At 48.0% G+C, this 18,821-nt stretch overlaps 1 protein-coding gene across 1 annotated transcript; it reads left to right on the top strand.

Moving 5' to 3' along the window:
- Positions 1–5,174: 5,174 nt before the first annotated feature.
- IRX1 (iroquois homeobox 1) lies at positions 5,175–11,553 on the top strand. Its single transcript, XM_083623569.1, has 4 exons — positions 5,175–5,947; positions 8,796–9,801; positions 10,708–10,780; positions 11,121–11,553. The coding sequence occupies exons 1-4, from the start codon at positions 5,663–5,665 to the stop codon at positions 11,149–11,151; spliced, it is 1,395 nt and encodes a 464-aa protein (XP_083479695.1). The 5' UTR covers positions 5,175–5,662; the 3' UTR covers positions 11,152–11,553.
- The last annotated feature ends 7,268 nt before the right edge of the window (positions 11,554–18,821 follow it).

Below are 18,821 nucleotides of genomic sequence, written 5' to 3'. Positions count from 1 at the left end.
AAATCCGAGCGTGATGAGAAGCGCCCTCCGCTCAGCTCGGGCGCGGACGCAAAAGGAAGCCACCGCCCCCCTCCCTCTGCCTCCTCCATCTCCAGCAATGGCGGGGGACGGGACGGAGGGCGGGGAGCCATTTAAAAAAAATGGAAGATAAACCCGGCCCGATCCACCGCCCCAGTGAAGTTGGAGCGCTCGGGTTCTTCGAGCATATTCGGGCACGATTCTGCCCAATAGACCCACACTTGGAAAGCCCCGCTGAGACCGGTGGGAGAGAGAGGCTTATTTCTTCCTCGGGCACTCAGCTGGCAGAAGGTTAAGCGCTTTGTTTGCAGAGTAAGGCCACAGCCTTCTCTCCACACTTACCTGCGGGCAAATGCTAGTAAATTGCCTGTTGTTCTGCGTAGACACACGCGCGGGATGGAGACCTAAGAATGCTTTTGGCGGATCAGTCATTATGCATCCCTTCCTGTTATCATGATGATGATGATGATGATGATGATGATGATGATAACAACAGCATCCTTAAGGGATATTTAAATCTAACCACAAATCCCACACAAGAATTCTGATCCAAAGAGATGCCACTCCTAACGACGTTTCCTTAGAAGCACCACACACCCCTATTGAATACACTCAGTTTCCAATAAAACTGGAGAACCAGCCAGTCTCTCTGCTGTTCCCTGTAGTGCCCAAATTTGGGGCATGATCCAGAGTGAATTGAGGCCAGGTTTATATCTCTTCGACTGAACTTTGGAAGGATTTTTGTTGAAGGAGATGATCCTGAACGTGCATTGGATCAGGCTTCCGCTGATAAAACTTAAACCCTTATTTTCGGGGTGGGGGTGGGGAAAGAGAGAATTAGTTTCTGCGTTTGTTTATAATAATAAAAAAAGTTGTGGGTGTACTAAGGTGAATGTAAAAATGTAAAAACGTAAAAAGTACATGTGTATACACCTAGCCTCCCACACCATATAAAAATTACTGGAATTCTAAGGACACTTTGCAAATGAGTGTGTTCCTTTCTTTAACAAATAAATTAGACTTAACTAGACTCAGAGACTTTCTGGAGGGGTGGGGCGAATTTCGCAAAATCGTCACCTCCATGGAATAATAATAATAATAATAATAATAATAATAATAATAATAATAATAATATAAAATCAGGAGGAAAATATATCTAGAAAAAAATACCGCGCGCGGGGTCCCCAGGCCCAAAAGCGAAAAGTCAATACCAGAGGCGCTTCTGGCTCCCATTGGTTTTAGCAGTGCGGAGAAGGCGCATGGGCTTAACTCTGCTACTGAAACCAATACTGACTTCCATTAGGCTGGATGGTGCTTTAGGTTTTCACGAGCCAGACTTAGTTCCAGCCTGGAAGTGCTCAGCCCACAAATCACCCACGTGTTGCCTGGCGTGAAAATAGGGCGGGGGGGGCGGCGGCGGATTGGGAATGGCAAGGCAGGCGCGCTTCCTTTTCCTCTCGCATCCCAGTCCCTGCTGGGGATGGTGTCCCTTTCGCCATCGCTGCTAGACACCACCTCATCGCCACCCGCCTTTGCAAGCCTTCACAAACCCCTCCCTTTCCCAGCGGTTTATCACTGCCACCTCCAGCCCTGCACGCCGGCAGCAGGTTATCACAACTGCCAGCTCAATCTTGGCTGGCGTCTTCCGCCGTCCTCGGCAAGCCGGGCTCCCTGCGGTGGAGCAGCCGCTCTGCAAAACATCTGGAGAAGATCAGAATCGCCGCGTGGATTTTATTATATTTTTTAATTTAGCAAAATGGGTGTTATAAAACAATCCTCTGCGCACATCAGTCCCGCCAGACACCTTCTAGTCCTTCCTAGGACTCCCCCTGCTTAGGTAAAATTCGACCAAGCAGCGACCCCTAGGCCTGGATTTACATGGTTTATCGAACCCTTGCCGGAAATACATTTCTTAATTCGTTTTGTTTTAGTTATTTGTTGGTGGCAAGCTGTCTGAACCCCGGGGGTTGAACCAAATAATTGGACAGGTCCCTTAAGTCCACAGCAGAACCATCTTTTCTTTCTGTGCGTCATGGCTACCTCTCCATTCTCAGAATTCGAGATTTCTTAATTTGAGGGAGATGCCCGGGTAGTGGTTTTGAGAGGAGCTCCGGTGAAAAGCTGAAAAAAATCCCCATTCATTTCGATGGGGGACACAGACAGAAGCGGGCGCTCGCCAAAAGAGCGAACCCCGCTGGACTTAGCACCCACCCTCCCGAATCCGCGCGCCCAGGATCCGGCTGCTCCGCTCGCCCCTTGGCCTGGATCGAGCCCCCTACTCGCTCGCCGCCGCCTCCTCACCTCTCTCATCCGTTACCCGGAGAGAATTTTCCGGGTGGGAGAAATATAGTCCCCTCCCTCCCTCTCTCGAACCTTGAAACTTCCTTTTATTTTCTCGGGGCTCCCCCATCCAGGTGTGCCGCCCCCGCTACAGTCTCGTTTTATACTAGCACGTCACGGGAGCGTGGCCAAATTGTACCCGGGGGATCGGGCCATCTTTGCAGTAGGGGAGTGTGTCTATGTGCGCGGAGTTTGGGGGGGGGGTTAAGAAACGATTTGTATGTCCAAACTGGATTCACTCCGCATCAAGAGCTAAAAATCTTCGGTTGGCAAATCCAGGGTACCTTAATGACACGCTTACAACGGCTCCGGATGCTTCTTGGAACTTTTTAAAAGCTCCATTGAATTTAATGGGAGTTCAGCATATGCGTCCATCTCCCCATTGGAGTGTTTCATCTCCATTGGGAATTTGCTGGTTTTCTTGTCAATAATAATAATAATAATAATAATAATAATAATAATAATAATAATAATAATGCCAATGATCCAGCCACGTTTAATTCGCATTTATTTCCTTGAGAGGAAGTTGAGCAATCCACTGAAATGAGCGAGACCGGGAAGAGTTTCGCGGTGGCTGCCTCCAGACTTTTCTTTCTTTCTCCCAATGGATTCTGACACTTGAGAGATCAGGGTCCCTGGATGAAGGAGGTGGGGCGGGGGGAGGTTTCAGCAAATTCGTGAGGGGGGGGGGAGGTCGTGAGAATGGAGGACAGCAGGACTAAGAAAATGCGCTGCGCTTGGTTTTGTTCTTGTGAGCGTCGAGAAGCCCCCGTGTCATGGCAAACAGTCTATCCTGCTTTCTGACAATATACCCGTATGATCCACGTGTTTCGCTACACCCGTTTGTTGCATCCACATTTTGCATTGTTAGGTGTACAATGTAAACTGGCTGGGGGGGGCGGGGTTAGGTAACGTCTAAACAGGACCTGAGAGGCCAAGAATTGCCCACAAAAGAATGGCTGGTGTTTGGAATACATATAGGATGGCAAAAGAGGGTGGTGAGGAAGAAAGCACAGCATCTGAAATATTAATTAAATTACCCAAGAAGACAAAACAATTGTCAATATCCCAGTATATTGTTAACACTTTTTGTTTGTTTGTTTAGGGAGGGTAATGAAACCAGTTTCATCACCAGAAGTAAATCTGACGCGCAGAGAAGGCTGCTCTGTGTTGTCATTTTATATTTTGAATTTATATCGGCGTGCTTTTATGGATGTAAGCCGCCTTGGGAGCCCCTCAGAGGTCTGAAAGGCGGAGCATAGAGTCACAAATAAATCATGGGTGCAGCGTTCGTTCAGCTTCACGGCATTTAAAATCTAAAAGAAGTGAGCGAGCGTGCTTTCTTGCTACTTCTCGATGGCTGGAAAACCGACGCACAAAAGAATTGCAAGTCTGGCGAATTGAAGGGGAATTACGTCCGAGCAAACGTGGGCCGTAGTTCTTCCTCTGCTACTTGATGGGCTGGGGTGGTTATTGTGCTTTTTGAACAACTAGACGTTGGTTAGACGACCTGCCGGCGAAGGGTGGGCGGCGCCTCGCGGGGTCTCCTTTCACCCTAACCCGGGAGGCGCAAGGAAGCCTCTCCAAGCGCAGCGTGCGCGGCCAGCCGTGCCGGTTAGGCTCCAACCGTCGGAGAAAGAGCGGCAAGAAGACCAGGAGGAACTGTGCTGGAAGGCACGCCTGGCGACCGCCAGAGAAAGGGGAATCAAGGGAGCCTTCAAACCGGAGCTGAGCCGTAGCAAGTTCACGCCGTGGCCGGACAAGCGGCAGCAGCGCGCCCTGAGACGAAGCAAATGGCCTGACCTGCTCATCCGAAATCAACATCTCAGGGTGTGTTTCAAAACTCCGTTGTATTTTCAGAGATATTGCTTTATAACCCCCAGAGGATCGTCTAAATATGGGCGCATTTCCCTGCGCTCCTTTACAAAGAGCCACAGCAAAATCCAGGACAAGAATTGCCTTATAATCGCCCCCACTTAAAACTAAAACTAAAACAAAAAAGCAAGCATGGGGGCTACGAACAGAATCTTCCACTCCCCCCCCCCACTTGGGAAGATGAAAAGGACTTTTAAAAGTTTTATTTGATGAGAACTCGGAAGGGAGACCTTAATTGTCTTAGAGGGGTGTGCATATATTGTGAATATTTCTTAATATGCGTCTATTTGTGAAGCCTACGCTGACACAAAGGGATGGTGGAGCGAGATCTGGAGTGGTTCCGAGCGTGTGTGGTGTCTGTGCAGGTTGCTGTAATTAAAGAACACACAAATACACACACACACACACATGCACATGGGGAAAATTACTGGGAAGTTGAAAGCAGACTAGGTCCATCCTCTACAAAACAGAGGATAAAGGAAAGAAAAGGGGGAAAGTCCCATTCGCTGGCTGGGCCACTCGCTCTCCAAATAGTCCCCGAGCTGAGGAGGATCCCGTGCTAATGGTGGGAAAAGACCAATCCCCTTGATTTTCCTTTCTTTTTTTATGAAGGGGGCACACCGAGGCTGCAAAACAGCAAAACCCCAATGTTGGACAGCTGTAAAATCGTGTAGACAGGTTGTCATACAGCAGCGGGGTTTTTTTCCCTGAAAGTAGCCCATTGCTAAACATTAAATACACACACACACACACACAACACAGTAGACGTACACACACACAACACACACACACATATCAAGGCAAAGTGGCCCGGGCAGGATTGCTTAACCACGTGCTCCTCCGAAGGGGGGTTAGGACGGGACGGGGGTGGGCGGGGCTTGGCGCTCAAGTGGGTGCCAATCAAAGCATCAACTTCAAATTGTATCTGAAAGATCAGCCGAGGACCTTAGGGCAGGCGCATCAGTCGGAGCTCAATTGTTGATCAGATCACATCTAAGGGATTTAGGAGCACAGGCGAGCGGAGAGTTGAGGGAAGACGCCCCACCGAGTCCATCCACACGCGCTGCCGCTGTCTCCTCCTCCTCCTCCTTCCTCCTCCTCCTCCTCTTCCACATGCAGATGACAAGATCCGTCTGAGAGAGCGAGCCGAGAAGGCGAGAAAAGAAAGCAGAGCCGGGAAAGAAAAAATACCCAGACGGGGGCTCCTCTCTCCGCCCGGCAGCTGGAGAAGGAGAGAAGGCAGGCAGGCAGGGGAGCGCAGTCGACAGCTAGCTAGCGAGCCAGCCAGCCAGCCATCCCGGGCTCTCCCGCGCCGTCCCAGACCCGGCTTGCCCGCCCGCCGAGCGCCGCTGCCCCGTCCGCTTCGACTTCTGGCTCCGTGTCGCCCCGTCGGCGGTGCGTCTCGCTCCTCCTCGCCTGCACGCCCGGGATGTCCTTCCCGCAGCTGGGCTACCCGCAGTACCTCAGCGCCAGCCAGGCCGTGTACGGCGGCAGCGACCGGCCCGGGGTGCTGGCGGCCGCCGCCGCTGCCGCCGCTGCCGCCGCCGCCGCTTCGGGCCGTCCAGGGGGCGCGGAGCTCAGCAGCGGCTCCACCGCCGCCGTCACCTCGGTGCTGGGCATGTACGCCGCTGCCGCCGCGGCCGGGCCTTACAGCGCGCCCAACTACAGCGCCTTCCTGCCCTACAGCGCAGACCTCAGCCTCTTCTCGCAGATGGTGAGTTCGCATCCGACGGGGCGGGCCGCGGGAGGGAAAGGGCGCCCCGGGGAAAACGGGCCCTCGGCTGCTCGGCGCAGGATTGGGAGGGCCGGAGGAGCTGCCTCGTGGCCCGCTGGAGCGCGACGCGCCGGGAGCTTTTCTTCCGAGCGCTCCCAGGGCGAAAGGCTGTGCAGGCTTTTCTCGTCTCCTTAGGGGCCGCAGCGAGCTCACCCCCCCACCCGTCCATTATTATTTGCTTCCAACCCCATCCAGAGACGAAACAAGCCCGCGGCTCCACCGGTGACTCCGACCGCCGGTTATTTCTCTCGCGCGCTCCTTCTACAGTTGCAGCCTCCGGCTTGGAGGCGCCTTCGCCTCGCCGACCCGCCGCCGGAGCCGCTTGCCGCGGGAAGTTTCCAAGGTTTTAATTAATTTGCAGCAATTAAAGCGCGGTTAAGAGAGGAGGCGCGGAACAGCGGCGAGGCTTCCCCCGCAAAAAAAATCTCCAAACAAAACAGGAGCGCGTTTTCCCTCCCTTGGTCCCAGATTTCTTTTCTTAGCGGGTTGGAAACGGTTCGCGGGTTATTTTTCTTTCGATCCCACGAACTTGAGCGGAAAAGCGGAGTTGCTTCTTTGAGCTCCCTCCCCCCCCTTCACCTCCCCCGCAATATTTATCCATGATTGCAAATCCCTCCGGATTCTCCCCGCTTTCAGAACGGCATACTGATAAACTATGGAAATGTTTCCTGGGATATATTGTTTTAAATTCAACAAGCAGGGTATTAGTATTGCTGTCGTTTCGGTTTTTGTGGTGGAAATATTTTAAGGGCATTTTACGCAGACTTGGTTAACTTATTTGTTTCGTTTTACATTTTTCTGTTCGGGATGTAAATGCTAAGAGAATCAGTAACGATTTTCCAAGAAGTAATTTCAGCAGGATTCCCGGGGGGGGGGGGATTTTGCTATCATAGCAGCAACAATAACAAACAAATACCTTATCAAAATTAAGGCAAGGCAAGAAACTTGTCCTGTTATGGTTTTGTTTTTTAAACCATGCTTGTGTTTTACATAGGAGTGTTTTTCTTTGTGGTTTGTGCAGATTGTGGTAAGATTATTCAGAATAAGTAAATTTATTTGGTAAGGATATGCCCTACTTCCCTACAAAATATATATGTTGGGGTTAGTTGTCGTTTTTTGTTTATTTATCCGTTGTTGTTTTTTAAAAAATAGGACTTTTTTTTTTGCCAGTTGAAATTATAAAAATAAATCATATGCTAAGGTATATGGAATGATTGGAATAATATAGGAAAAATGAGAGGCTGAAAATGAGCTCTCTCCATTCTCACTTATTCTATGCCAGTAAATGAAGAGTAGAAGCAGTAATGATTTTCAAGTAGCTACTTCAAAAGAATTCCCAACAGGGGAATACAAAATTTATCATTTCAGCCACAAGAACAAAAATCGCTCAACGATATAAAGGGAGTGTAACAAGCATGCCCGGATAGAGTTATTATTAAATATTACATTTTGCCCTTTCCAGATGGTGTATATACATTGTTTTTTCTCTTACATTTTCTCTTGTGAGCTTGCTCCAAATAAATCCAGTTCTTTGCAAAAGTGTATCAGGCTTTTTCACTCAAATGGGCTTTTTGTACACACACATTTAAAGCAAGCAAACAAAACCTTGCAGGTCACCAGAAAAAAAAAATTAAATCTATCTTTAAAATAGGACAGATTAAATGACTGGCCACCAATAAGATGAAAAGCAGGAAATTCTTTTGACTGAGAGGAGGGGAAAAAATGCTACTCATAGGTCACTTTACAACCTTTGCTCCCATCAGCAGTTCCTAGAAAGCAGGGCTCAGTTCTAAAAAGGTGCCTAGACTTTGAGGAAGTTTGAGGAATGGAGTCATAAAAGTGTGTGTGTGTGTGTGTGTGTGTGTGTAATTTGCAGTAATAATGAGGCCTAATGAGGTTGTTAGAAAGATAAAATGTTATTTACCAAAACACCTGATGGGCTAATTTGACTTCACTGTGTTTTACTGCTGATGATAAAAAGTATATTGATTGAAAATAAATCACCTCTGCTAAAGGCTTGCAAAAAGGAGGGGAAAAGGTGTTTTGTCCTCCGAGGATGAAAGGATTATTGAGGAAGGCAGGAATACACATATCCCAAATAGAAAGCGCTCTCTCTCTCTCTCTCTCTCTCTCTCTCTCTCTCTCTCTCTCTCATGCTACCAAGAGCACCATGAGACTCTCAACTATATGGACAAAAGCCAACTAAAGTTTAGCATTTGAAAGTCCCTCTGTTTCCAACGGGAGAGAAGGAAGTGTGTGGTGCCTCTTCCCTCCTGAAATAAGTGAGCTTTAATGTGCTTAACTCTGGCTTGGCTTGGCTTGCGCCTTGTCGCTGCCTGTACAGTGTTAAGAGGGGATTCAGAGCGCAATCCCTCTCTCGTTCCCATCATTTCTCTTTTGTGAAGCCCCTCTTTAAAGTGCTGCTGGGGCTGGGCAGGAATCTGCCCTGCTGTCTGTTGCACCAGACATGCCCCAGAAGCCTGTGATGCACTGATATTATCTTTCTCGATGTGGGTCAGTGCTCCTTTAAGGGTGCCTGCTTATTTTTAACAGCACAATAAATATTGGCTCTTGGATGCAGGCTTGGAAAATGAGGCTGGATCAGGGAGTGAGGGCACTTTTTGATTGTTCTTTTAGCTTGGTGCAAAGAGACCTCTCTCCCTCCCTACCCACCCTCTGGAAAACCATTTGGGAAAGCTCCCGATTTAAAACAGAAAGGCATGGCTTGTGCAAAGGGAGGACCTGACCTCACTCTGTTTCTTTTTTGCCTTCTCTGAATGTGTTGCAGGGCTCCCAGTATGAACTGAAGGACAACCCTGGGGTCCATCCTGCGACTTTTGCTGCTCATACCACCCCTGGTTATTATCCATATGGACAGTTCCAGTATGGGGACCCAGGGAGGCCCAAGAATGCAACCCGGGAGAGCACCAGCACCTTAAAGGCCTGGCTGAATGAGCACCGCAAGAACCCCTACCCCACCAAAGGCGAGAAGATCATGCTGGCCATCATCACCAAGATGACCCTCACACAGGTCTCCACCTGGTTTGCCAACGCCAGGAGGAGGCTCAAGAAGGAGAACAAGGTCACTTGGGGATCGCGGAGCAAGGACCAAGATGACGGGAACCTCTTTGGGAGTGACAACGAGGGGGACCCTGAGAAGAATGAAGATGATGAAGAGATTGACCTGGAGAGTATTGACATAGACAAGATTGACGAGAACGATGGGGAACAGAGCAATGAGGAGGAGGAAGAGAAGGTAGAGCTTCTACGACAAAGCAGCGAGGAAGAGCATTTGGAGAAGGAGAAGGCCTTGACGCTGTCAGGCCCTGAAGGACTTAAACCCAAAGAGGCCCTGTCCCTGGTGAAGGAGGCCTCGGACAATCCCACCCGAATCCTGAGCCCCAGTAGGCAAAATACTCTACAAGGCCCACTTCACAACAAGCCCAAGATCTGGTCTTTGGCAGAGACGGCCACCAGCCCAGATGGGGCCCTCAGCAAGCCAACTCCTCCTTCACCCCCTGCCCAGGTTAATCACACCTCTTCCCAGCTCCAGCACCCGGCTTTCCTCCCCAGCCATGGACTGTACACCTGCCAGATTGGCAAATTTCACAACTGGACAAACGGGGCGTTTCTGACCCAGAGTTCCTTGTTAAACGTGAGGTCCTTTTTGGGAGTTAATCACCACCACGCTGCCCACCATAACCACCACCTTCAGGTCCAGCAGCAGCCCCCCTCGGTGTTAACAGCTCTTAGCACTGAAAAGTCTTCAGAGAGGACGAGCCCTAAACACATAGGTAATGTGAACAATGGAGGGAGAAGGATACTTGGTGGGCGGGCTGTTTGTTGTGTACTTGAAGGTAAGTCCCACGGAGTTGGTACTTAACTCGGTTAGCCTGATCCAGATTGGGAGGGGTCCCAAAAAGCCTTTTGTAGGCCTTGACTGGAGCTATAGCTTATTGATGGTCAGGTAGCTTTTGAAACCCTCCTGCTCTTTCTAAGGGTGGTGATGGAGACACAGTCCCTAGTGTATAAAATATAAGACTCTTCCAAGAAGACTCTTGATACCTTGAGCTACTCATAGTTTTGCAACAGTTTTCCGGTTTCCTTATTTATTTTGACTTCTGTAAAGAGGATGGCAGGGCAGAGACATCAGTCCAGACGATGCATGTTGACCCAGGAGTAAGATTCTGTGAGTTCAGTGGGACTTCCTCTACTTTTCCCTTGGGGAGAAACAAAACAATCATGAAATTCCTTAGGATCCCAACCTGTCTTCCCCCCTCATTTTATTCAACTTTTATCAATAGCGGGTGATACAAAGTAAAACAAAGAAGAAGTAATGACTTAACATTTATGTTACACTTTTGGATGGCTCAAAGTTCATTTCCTTAACAATCCGTACAACAACCCTGTAAGGTAGGTCTGGGCTATAGTGCTGATGGAGAGCAGGGGAAGCTGACTGTTTTGCCTAAGGCCACCTTGAGTTCATGGCAGAGGCCAGATCTGAACAGGGGGCTTTCTGGTTCACAGCTCAGTCACTCAGCCACGGCATTACACCATGAGGTGAGGGGAGAGAAGGAAGGAACATGACATGAAACTTGCAGATATGGCAGGGTAATTTTATTGCATGTTTCTCTCTGTATAAGCAAACTTTGCTAAGACATTTCCTCCCCTCCCCCTTTCTTCTTTTCTTTCCTCATCAGAAAGAGAAAACGTACCAAGAACCGACTCTCCACCTCAGCAGTTAAAATCTCCCTTTCAGCCTGTCCGGGACAAGTGAGTTCTTGTTCACTGAAATTTACTTAAAGGAAAGAAAGCGCTTGGATAACACAGACTAATCCAAGCACACCCTCATTATCATAAATCAAAGCAACAATCAAGCAATTTTGTAAAGCTTTTCAAAGTGGCATAAACTTACAGACCATATACTTTAGCTTGAAAGTTTGGGGTGTGCTTTTTAAAAAGAAACTGAATCCCCACCCCACCCGCCGCCCCCAATGTCACCGTTGCATTTCTATTGTGTAAAAATATATATTCCTAGTCTGTTCCCTAATGCAGATGGGCGAGCGTAGCTGAGCTTTCACTGATAGATGGTTCTGTCTTTTCTTTCCAACAGCTCTTTGACTCAGCAAGAGGGAACATCGTGAATTTTAACAGCTCTCCCTTCTGCTTGATTAAATGGCGTGTTCTTTCCCCCCCTTTTTTGGTGGAAAAGAAAATTTCACAGACTGGTCTAAAGGACAAAACAAAAAAAGTGGAAATTATCTAAATGACTCCCACCAATCTCATTTTTGCAATAAGGTGGTATCAATCCCATTTCAAAAATATATATATCCCAACTCCTCAACCTGGACTTTCCCCTTTTCCTTTATTCCATTTTCAGAGCGTGTAATTCTAACCACGATTGGATTATTGGTTTTGGTAAAGATTTCTCATGTGTTTGTGTTATTTTTTTTTTCTGTATATAAAGTGATTTCGAATTGTAAATAATGCCACAGCAAAAACTTGTCTAAATCGTATATTTTTGTCTAATAAACAAAATGAAATTATGACCTCTCCCTGGACAAATGAGTCTTGGTGTTGCTCAAAATGCTTCTTGACAAGGCTTTCAATGTTCATAGGACTGCAAGTATTAATTGATTTAGGTTGGTAGGTTAATCAACTAAACCTTTGGCTGATTAATCCTGGGAGAAGTGGCTGGGCCTGATTTGAAATCATTGGGCCTATGAGTGAATTCTTGCTTTTTTTTGAGAGCGCTTTGATTCTAATGTGCTGCTGTGATAGAAAGGAACGAGAAAGAATAATCTAGAGAGATTTCCTTCCAGCACAGAATGATAGCTTTTCATGTATAAAAATGCCAAGTTATTTCAAAAATATATTTGTTCTGAAAATTCAGGAACATGCAGATATCTCTGAATCATTGAATCAATTGTTTAAAAAGGCAGATGATAAAGGGGCTAAAAATTCTTGAAATGCTTATGAAAATTTCCAGTGAATTGCACCTTATTTATTTGCACTTTTATTAATTTTTTGCCTTGATCCTGGGAGGGAAATATCCTGTCTCATATCGAGCTCACTCCAATCTGTATTTTTATATTATATTTATTATTAACATTATGAACAATGCCCACACCAGTTTGGCTGCCTGCAAATTTCTTGCTATTTTGCTAGCTGGGAATTAACTCTTCCTCTGAGGAGAAAGATTGTTGTTTTCCCTCTCTGAAGGGGAGGATGGGACAGATTGCAGCGCAATACTTTCCCAAAACAGGCCTGGTGTTCAACTGGTCTGTGTATTCCCAACTAGGAAGTAAATCTCCACTCGGAAATATTGCGATAGGTACGGAAGGAAGGAAGGAAGGAAGGAAGGAAGGAAGGAAGGAAGGAAGGAAGGAAGGTAGGAAGGTAGGTAGGTAGGTAGGTAGGTAGGTAGGTAGGTAGGTAGGTGGGTAGGTGTTTTCTCTCTGGTTGTGAGGCGGAAAAACTGAGATCCAGCAAATAAACTGGGGCTGCAGGGATTGAGTTTCTATCTCGAGCCGGGCGGTTGGGATCTCCCCCTCCCCTCTTTATGTGGAGTTTCGGTCGAGATCCTTGTAGCAAGAGGAGAAAAAAGAGATTTTTTTTTTTAAGTCACCAGCCTGTCCGGCAAGAAGAGAGGAGGAGCGCTATGGTCTCCATCCCTCTGCTTCAGGAGGAAAAAAGGAGACGAGAGCTTCTCAAAGCTCGGCTAATCTCTCCAAGAGCAGCCCTTGAGAAAAGTTGCAATATTTTTCGAGTGGCTTCTACACGCACCTCTCTCTTTCAGGCCCCCCCCCCGGACTTTCCTCCCTTTCCTAAATGAGAATGCTAAATGAGCATTGAGGTGCTAATCAGATACCAGATGGTTGTTGACGGTGGAAAATGGAAAGAAGCAGCTGGGGAAGTCATTAAAAAATCATGCTGGAGACAGCCTATCCGAACTGCGCCATCCTCGGAGCAGGACTTGTCGGAAACCAGGACGAGATTTGAAATCAAATATTAATAAATTCCCCATCAAGGGTGACAATATTGATCTGGTGTGTCCCCCCCCACCTTTTTCTTTCTCTCTTTCTCCTCCACTCCCTTTTCTTTAACTGCAATAGCACTGAACGCTGAAGAGGGTGTCTTTCTTTCTTTCTTTCTTTCTTTCTTTCTTTCTTTCTTTCTTTCTTTCTTTCTCCCTCCTCCTCCTCCTCCTCCTCCTCCTCCTCCTCCTCCTCCTTATTCTCTCTCTCTCTCTCTCTCTCTTTCTCTCCCCCCCCCAGTCAATTTGCCGCGGTTGTGGATTTCTTTTTTTATGGAACAGCGAGCGGCCGGCTGTTCCTGCGAGGAACTTTCCGCCCCTGCGGGTGAAACCCAGGCAGGGCCAAAAGAACCAGGCTGGTTCCAGTCCTTTGTAAATAGGTCAGGATTTTGGGTGTGTGTGTTCGTGTTCCCAGCTCTTCAACACCTTTAGACGCTGTTAAGCGCCACGCAAATCCATCCCCTGCGCCTTTAGAAGGGAGAAAGTCCCGCTGAGTTCAGTCGGGCTTCTTGCCGAGTAACCGTTTACTCAGAGTAAGTCCGATGGCGTCCTGCATGAATTTTTCTCAGGTGAAGCCGGCCTAGAATCGCAGTTGAAGTGCGGAAGAGGCTCAGGCACCTTTTAAATTATGAAGCGGGGGCGCAACCCAATGCAGAGGCGTATCGCGATCCTAAACATATTTACTCAGAAGGAAGCCCAGCTCGGTTCTAGGGGAGACTTGCTCCCTAGGAAGCGGGTAGCTTCCGATTGCAGCTTGAGGTGTGCTTTAAGTTGAACTGTGAGGCGTCCTTACTTGGGCGAAAACACCGCGGGAACCGAATGGATTTGCTTTTTCAGTATTCATGCTTTAGGATCCAGCTCTAAGGTCATGGAAACAGAGGGCATTAAACGTTACCAGATTTCCCCCCCCCCCCAAATGAATCCGGGGACACTTTTCAACTTCCTGCTAAATAGATGGAATTTGTCAGGGAGCTGATTTGTAAATCCGGGGACTGTCCCCGGGAAACGGTGACACCAGGCTTCCCTATTAGGCCTGTCAACCTCGGAGTTAAGTCGCAATGATCTCCATTTCTAGGCGCCCGATGAGGATCGCGCCCTAAGTGCGCACACCCAAACCTGACAATGAGTCTCATTGAGCGCAGCGGGATTTACCTCTGAACAATATGCTTTGTTGTTGCATTGCTTCTTCCGGAAAGTGATTTCGTTTTTATTTTTGCAAACTTTAAAAATCTCTCTTCTCAAAAACCTCCTGCAAATGGATGTTGGGGAGGAGGAAAGTTTTCGCATTTGCGCAGCAATAAACCTCTCGCAAATTTGAGAAGCGGTCCGGATTCAAATCGGGTGGGAGACCCGAGTGTTGAGATTGCTGCATTACAGCGGGGTTGGACTAAATGACCCTCGACCTCGCGGTCCTTTTCCAACATTACGGTTTTGTGATTCTGTGAAAGGGAAACAAATAAAAGCGCAGGGGAGATCGGAAGACCCAACGTCTCCCGGACTTACGCGCACGGTGGCGAGGAAGCCTAGCGAACGAGCCCTTTCCCACCTGGGGCTCGGGGCTGATTTTCAAGGCAGGGCACGGGTAGGGCTTTCTCTTGGCAAGCTCTCCAAAATCTGGCACCCCACTAGCTCCGATAAGTGAACGGCTTATGTTTCCAGGGTCCGGGAAGGGGATCTTGTGCAGGCAGAGAACACGGTCCCGCATGAGCTTCGCTTCCCAATTGAAAGCAAAAGGGGGGCGGGGGGCTTTCGGCGTCCTTGGAGTTGCGCGTCTATGTCTGGGGTTTTTTTTTATTGGGGTGGGGGGCTGTGCATTAGAAGAAGCGGTCGCGCCGAACTCGCCGTTCTTCCTCTCCTTTGGCAAGGCTCTCAGCGCCCTCTGTAGGCTCGAGGCGGAATGGTTCCCTCCTCAGTCCCGAAAAAAACACACAAAAAACACACGAAAGCAACCTCTCCAGTTATTTATTTTTCTCTAACCTCTTCCGCGGTGCCGATTGCGGGGGACCCGACAACCTTAGTGCAATAATGAGATGCAGAGAAAGCGCTGGTATTTGCAGTCCTGTTTAGAATTAACTCTCAGCCTGGGTGCATTTAACTGCGGCGCTTTGCGCAAATCGGTGCGGAATCCATGCAACAGGTCTGTTCAGGGGCCTTCGTTCAGCCTGAACTTGGGGGTTTGCGGGCAAGAGGAGCAGGGAACGTGGTGATCCAAACAGAGCGAGGCGCTTCTGAAATCGCCCCATTGATTTGAATGGGGGAAATCCGCCGCATGACTCCTATGCAGGATTGATTTATTATTATTATTATTACTATTATTATTATTATTATTATTATTATTATTATTATTATTATTATTATTATTTTATTAGAACGACCACCTCTCCAGCACCTGAACCAATGAGTGCAACAAAAATCCTGGGGTATTTAGAAAGTTCTTTTTTGTAAATGCTGTCAGTGGTAATGCATAACGCAGCAGTCGTTCCAACAGACTTGCAAGGTAGGCCAATATAGGCAGCCCTAATACTGAGCGTGAGAGATCAGCTTGTCTAAACGACGTTGGGCGACTTTTCCATTGACTTGGGAATCTAGGGAGATGATTATGTGTTGTTCTTGTTGTTTGTTGTTGTTGTTTTAATGTCATTTTGTCTTAACCCAGCATCTGCAGAACAGTAAACATATGTTAATCTGAATATTTCGCTGTTCCGCACGTGCTGGATTTAAAGGAAGAATATTTGTCGTTATCCATCAAACCTTAAGGAATAGTTCCGTCGAAGTAGGTGAAAAATCTTCTGTTAAAAACAAAACAATACCCCTCCCCCACAATAGCCTCCATTGAAGTTTGCAAGCTAGAGCCCTAGGCATATTTACTTGGCGAGTAAATCCCATTAAAATGAGTGAGATATTTTCCCGAATAAACTTGCATTGGGCCGGGCTCCCAGCGATTGGGTTTATCCAGGTCTCTCCAGACCACATTCTTGTCACAATTTCGGCCTGGAAAAACCTAGTGCAATTATTCCCCCTTCCATATATACATATGGCAACAGGCAGCAAACATGCATGGATCTGTGCTGCTAAATGCTGGAAGTTTTCTGTCATTGAGGAAATGGGAACATCGGACTAGATTAACCTGCTTGTTTTTTGGCAACCGTTTGAATTCTTACTCTAGCGAAAAAACAAAACTTCCATTCATCTCCTCCGAGGACGGACTGCCTACTTCAGTCCCTTAAAAAAGAAAAAAGCCATTCACAAGCGCCCCAAACACTTCCTCTTGTAAACCCAGAGGCAGCAGCACAATAAACATTTTTTTCTCCACGTTTTAATAAATTCAGTCTCCACCTCGCCTTCTTTGCAGGAACCCTCTCCCGTAAACGCCTCTATTCTTTTTATTAGGCATTTCCTTTATTTTTATTTTTTTTTTAATCTCGACTGGTTTGCGTGGCAAAGGGAGAGAACTCTCCCCCATGTACCTAGATCGAGAGTGGCGCTCCGGATGTTGTGAGGATTCGAACTCGCCACATCCTTGACCCCCTGGCCAGACCGGACCTTAGAATCCTACAGCAAACGGGCCGGGACTTTAGAGTCCGATTCTAAATAGGTTTAATCAAAAGCAAATTCGACGGAGTGCCATTCCATGTACTGATCTGCTGTTTAATAGGGTTGGCAAGGTTCCTGCATAGGGCGCTCTCCTCCAAATTGCTGCCTTCCCAACCTTTCCCCTCCCTTGATCCGGAGTTTCTCATGCCAGCTAAAAGGAGACGGCCTGAGAAAATTCGGATCGAGGGAAGTTTGGGGAGGCAGCGATTTGGAGGAGAGTGTCCTCCGGACCAGGGAGAATTACTGGATAGCAGAGGAAGCTTGCATACTAAACAACAAAACATTTTTTTTCCTTCCAGTAGCACCTTAAAGACCAACTAAGTTAGTTCTTGGTATGAGCTTTCGTGTGCATGCACACTTCTTCAGATACCTAAGAAAGAAGATATCAGTCTGTACCTGTGCAAGTTTCTTGGTGAGGTTGATGGACTTCCATTTCATGCGGCTCAATGTGGTGCCTTCCATTGTTCCAGTTACAGATAGGTAGCCGTGTTGGTCTGCCATAGTCAAAACAAAAAATGTTTTTTCCTTCCAGTAGCACCTTAAAGACCAACTAAGTTAGTTCTTGGTATGAGCTTTCGTGTGCATGCACACTTCTTCAGATACCAAAAACATGCACACGAAAGCTCATACCAAGAACTAACTTAGTTGGTCTTTAAGGTGCTACTGGAAGGAAAATATTTTTTTTTTGTTTTGACTATGGCAGACCAACACGGCTACCTATCTGTAACTGATACTAAACAGCAGTATGGATGAGTCCTAATTTTCTTGGACGCAAGTTTGGGAGAAGACTGTAGCTCCGTTGTAGAGCGCGCGCCTTGCAGGCAAAAGTTTCCTGGGTCAAATCCTGACATGTCGAGGTAGGGCTGGGAAGGACTCTGTTCTGGCTGGCCCCCTGGAGACCCACTGTCCGTCACTGACAATACTGAGTCCGATCCGCTAACATGACGTTACTCCGAAATAAGTCTCGGTGCGGAACAGATAAGCCTGCGTAAAACTGCACGCCATTTATACGATAATATAACGGGATTTGTATATTCTCATTCTCATTAGTAGCAGCGGCAGATCTCGTCCTGCACTGTCAGTTCGTGGTGCTTTGCAGAATACCAAACGCACCAAAGGAAAAGGTCTCTGCTCCCCAGGAACATACAAACCTGCATCTAGGCTGTGGGGAGACGTCCTATAAAACAAACGCTGCGATGGGGGGCGGGGGAAGAGGCACCGAAGCGCCAGATCCTCCGGTTTCCTTTCAAACAGATGTGCTTAGCAACGGGTGCCAAAAGTCTGAAACCCAAATGAATCCAGAAGAACTGGGAAACGGGGGAGAGAGAACAGTGTTATGTCGACCGCCTGTTAAAATTGCTTTAAATGAGAGCCCAGTTCTATGACAAACCACTAGAAGAGAGAAAGTCGCGCGTCGGATCCTTGCTGCTCCCCAGGAAAGGAGATTTGGGGTAGGAGGGGGGGGGCGCGGCGGCAGGAGAAGATCGAGGAGTTTTCCAGATTAAAAAGCGAAATGTCTGCTTAGCGTTTACATTGGCAGACCGAGCAGCTGTTCCCTTTCCCTTATTTATTACTCTCTGCTGGGAGCACTCAGGCGACTTCGGAAAAGGGGGCCAGGCGTGCCGCGGCCGCCGATCCGAATTAACCCCTTGTCAGTCGGCCCTACAGCTCCGTTTTTCACTTTTGGCCCGGTCTGTGCATCTTTCGCTGGAGCGAGAGAATTGCGCGAGGCATCGACGCGTCCCTCGCCTCACCCTGATTTCTTCTGCTAGGGGAGGAAAGCGCACACCCACACGCGTCTCGGTCTTGCGTTGGTTTCCTCCCAGGCAGTAAATCCTCCGACTTAAACGGGATTACTCCCAGGTAAAGGTCATGGGGATTGCAGCCTCGCAAACCTGCTCGAAGGACCCCTGGTCGATTTTGTGTGCGCGTTTCGACCATATTCGCTCTCCCCCCCCCCAAGCCTCCGCCCGCCCAATCCATTGGCTCCCTAACCCATTTATCTCCCCCTTGTGCCATGGAAGATGGAGAATTCATATGCACGTCCCTCTTTGAGTAGCCTGACACTGATTAATGTAATATGCGCCCCCCTGGCTCCGAGAACAGATCCGGCCTATGAATCATGCGCTATAAAGTTTCTATCGTCCTTGTTGGATGAGAGACTCTTACAAAGAAAGTGTAGGA

This window comes from Podarcis filfolensis, assembly GCF_964270895.1.
Source record: "Podarcis filfolensis genome assembly, chromosome: 7".
Classification (NCBI taxonomy): Eukaryota; Metazoa; Chordata; class Lepidosauria; order Squamata; family Lacertidae; genus Podarcis; species Podarcis filfolensis.
Note: the sequence above shows the minus strand (reverse complement) of the source record. Positions and strands in the feature narration are given on the sequence as shown.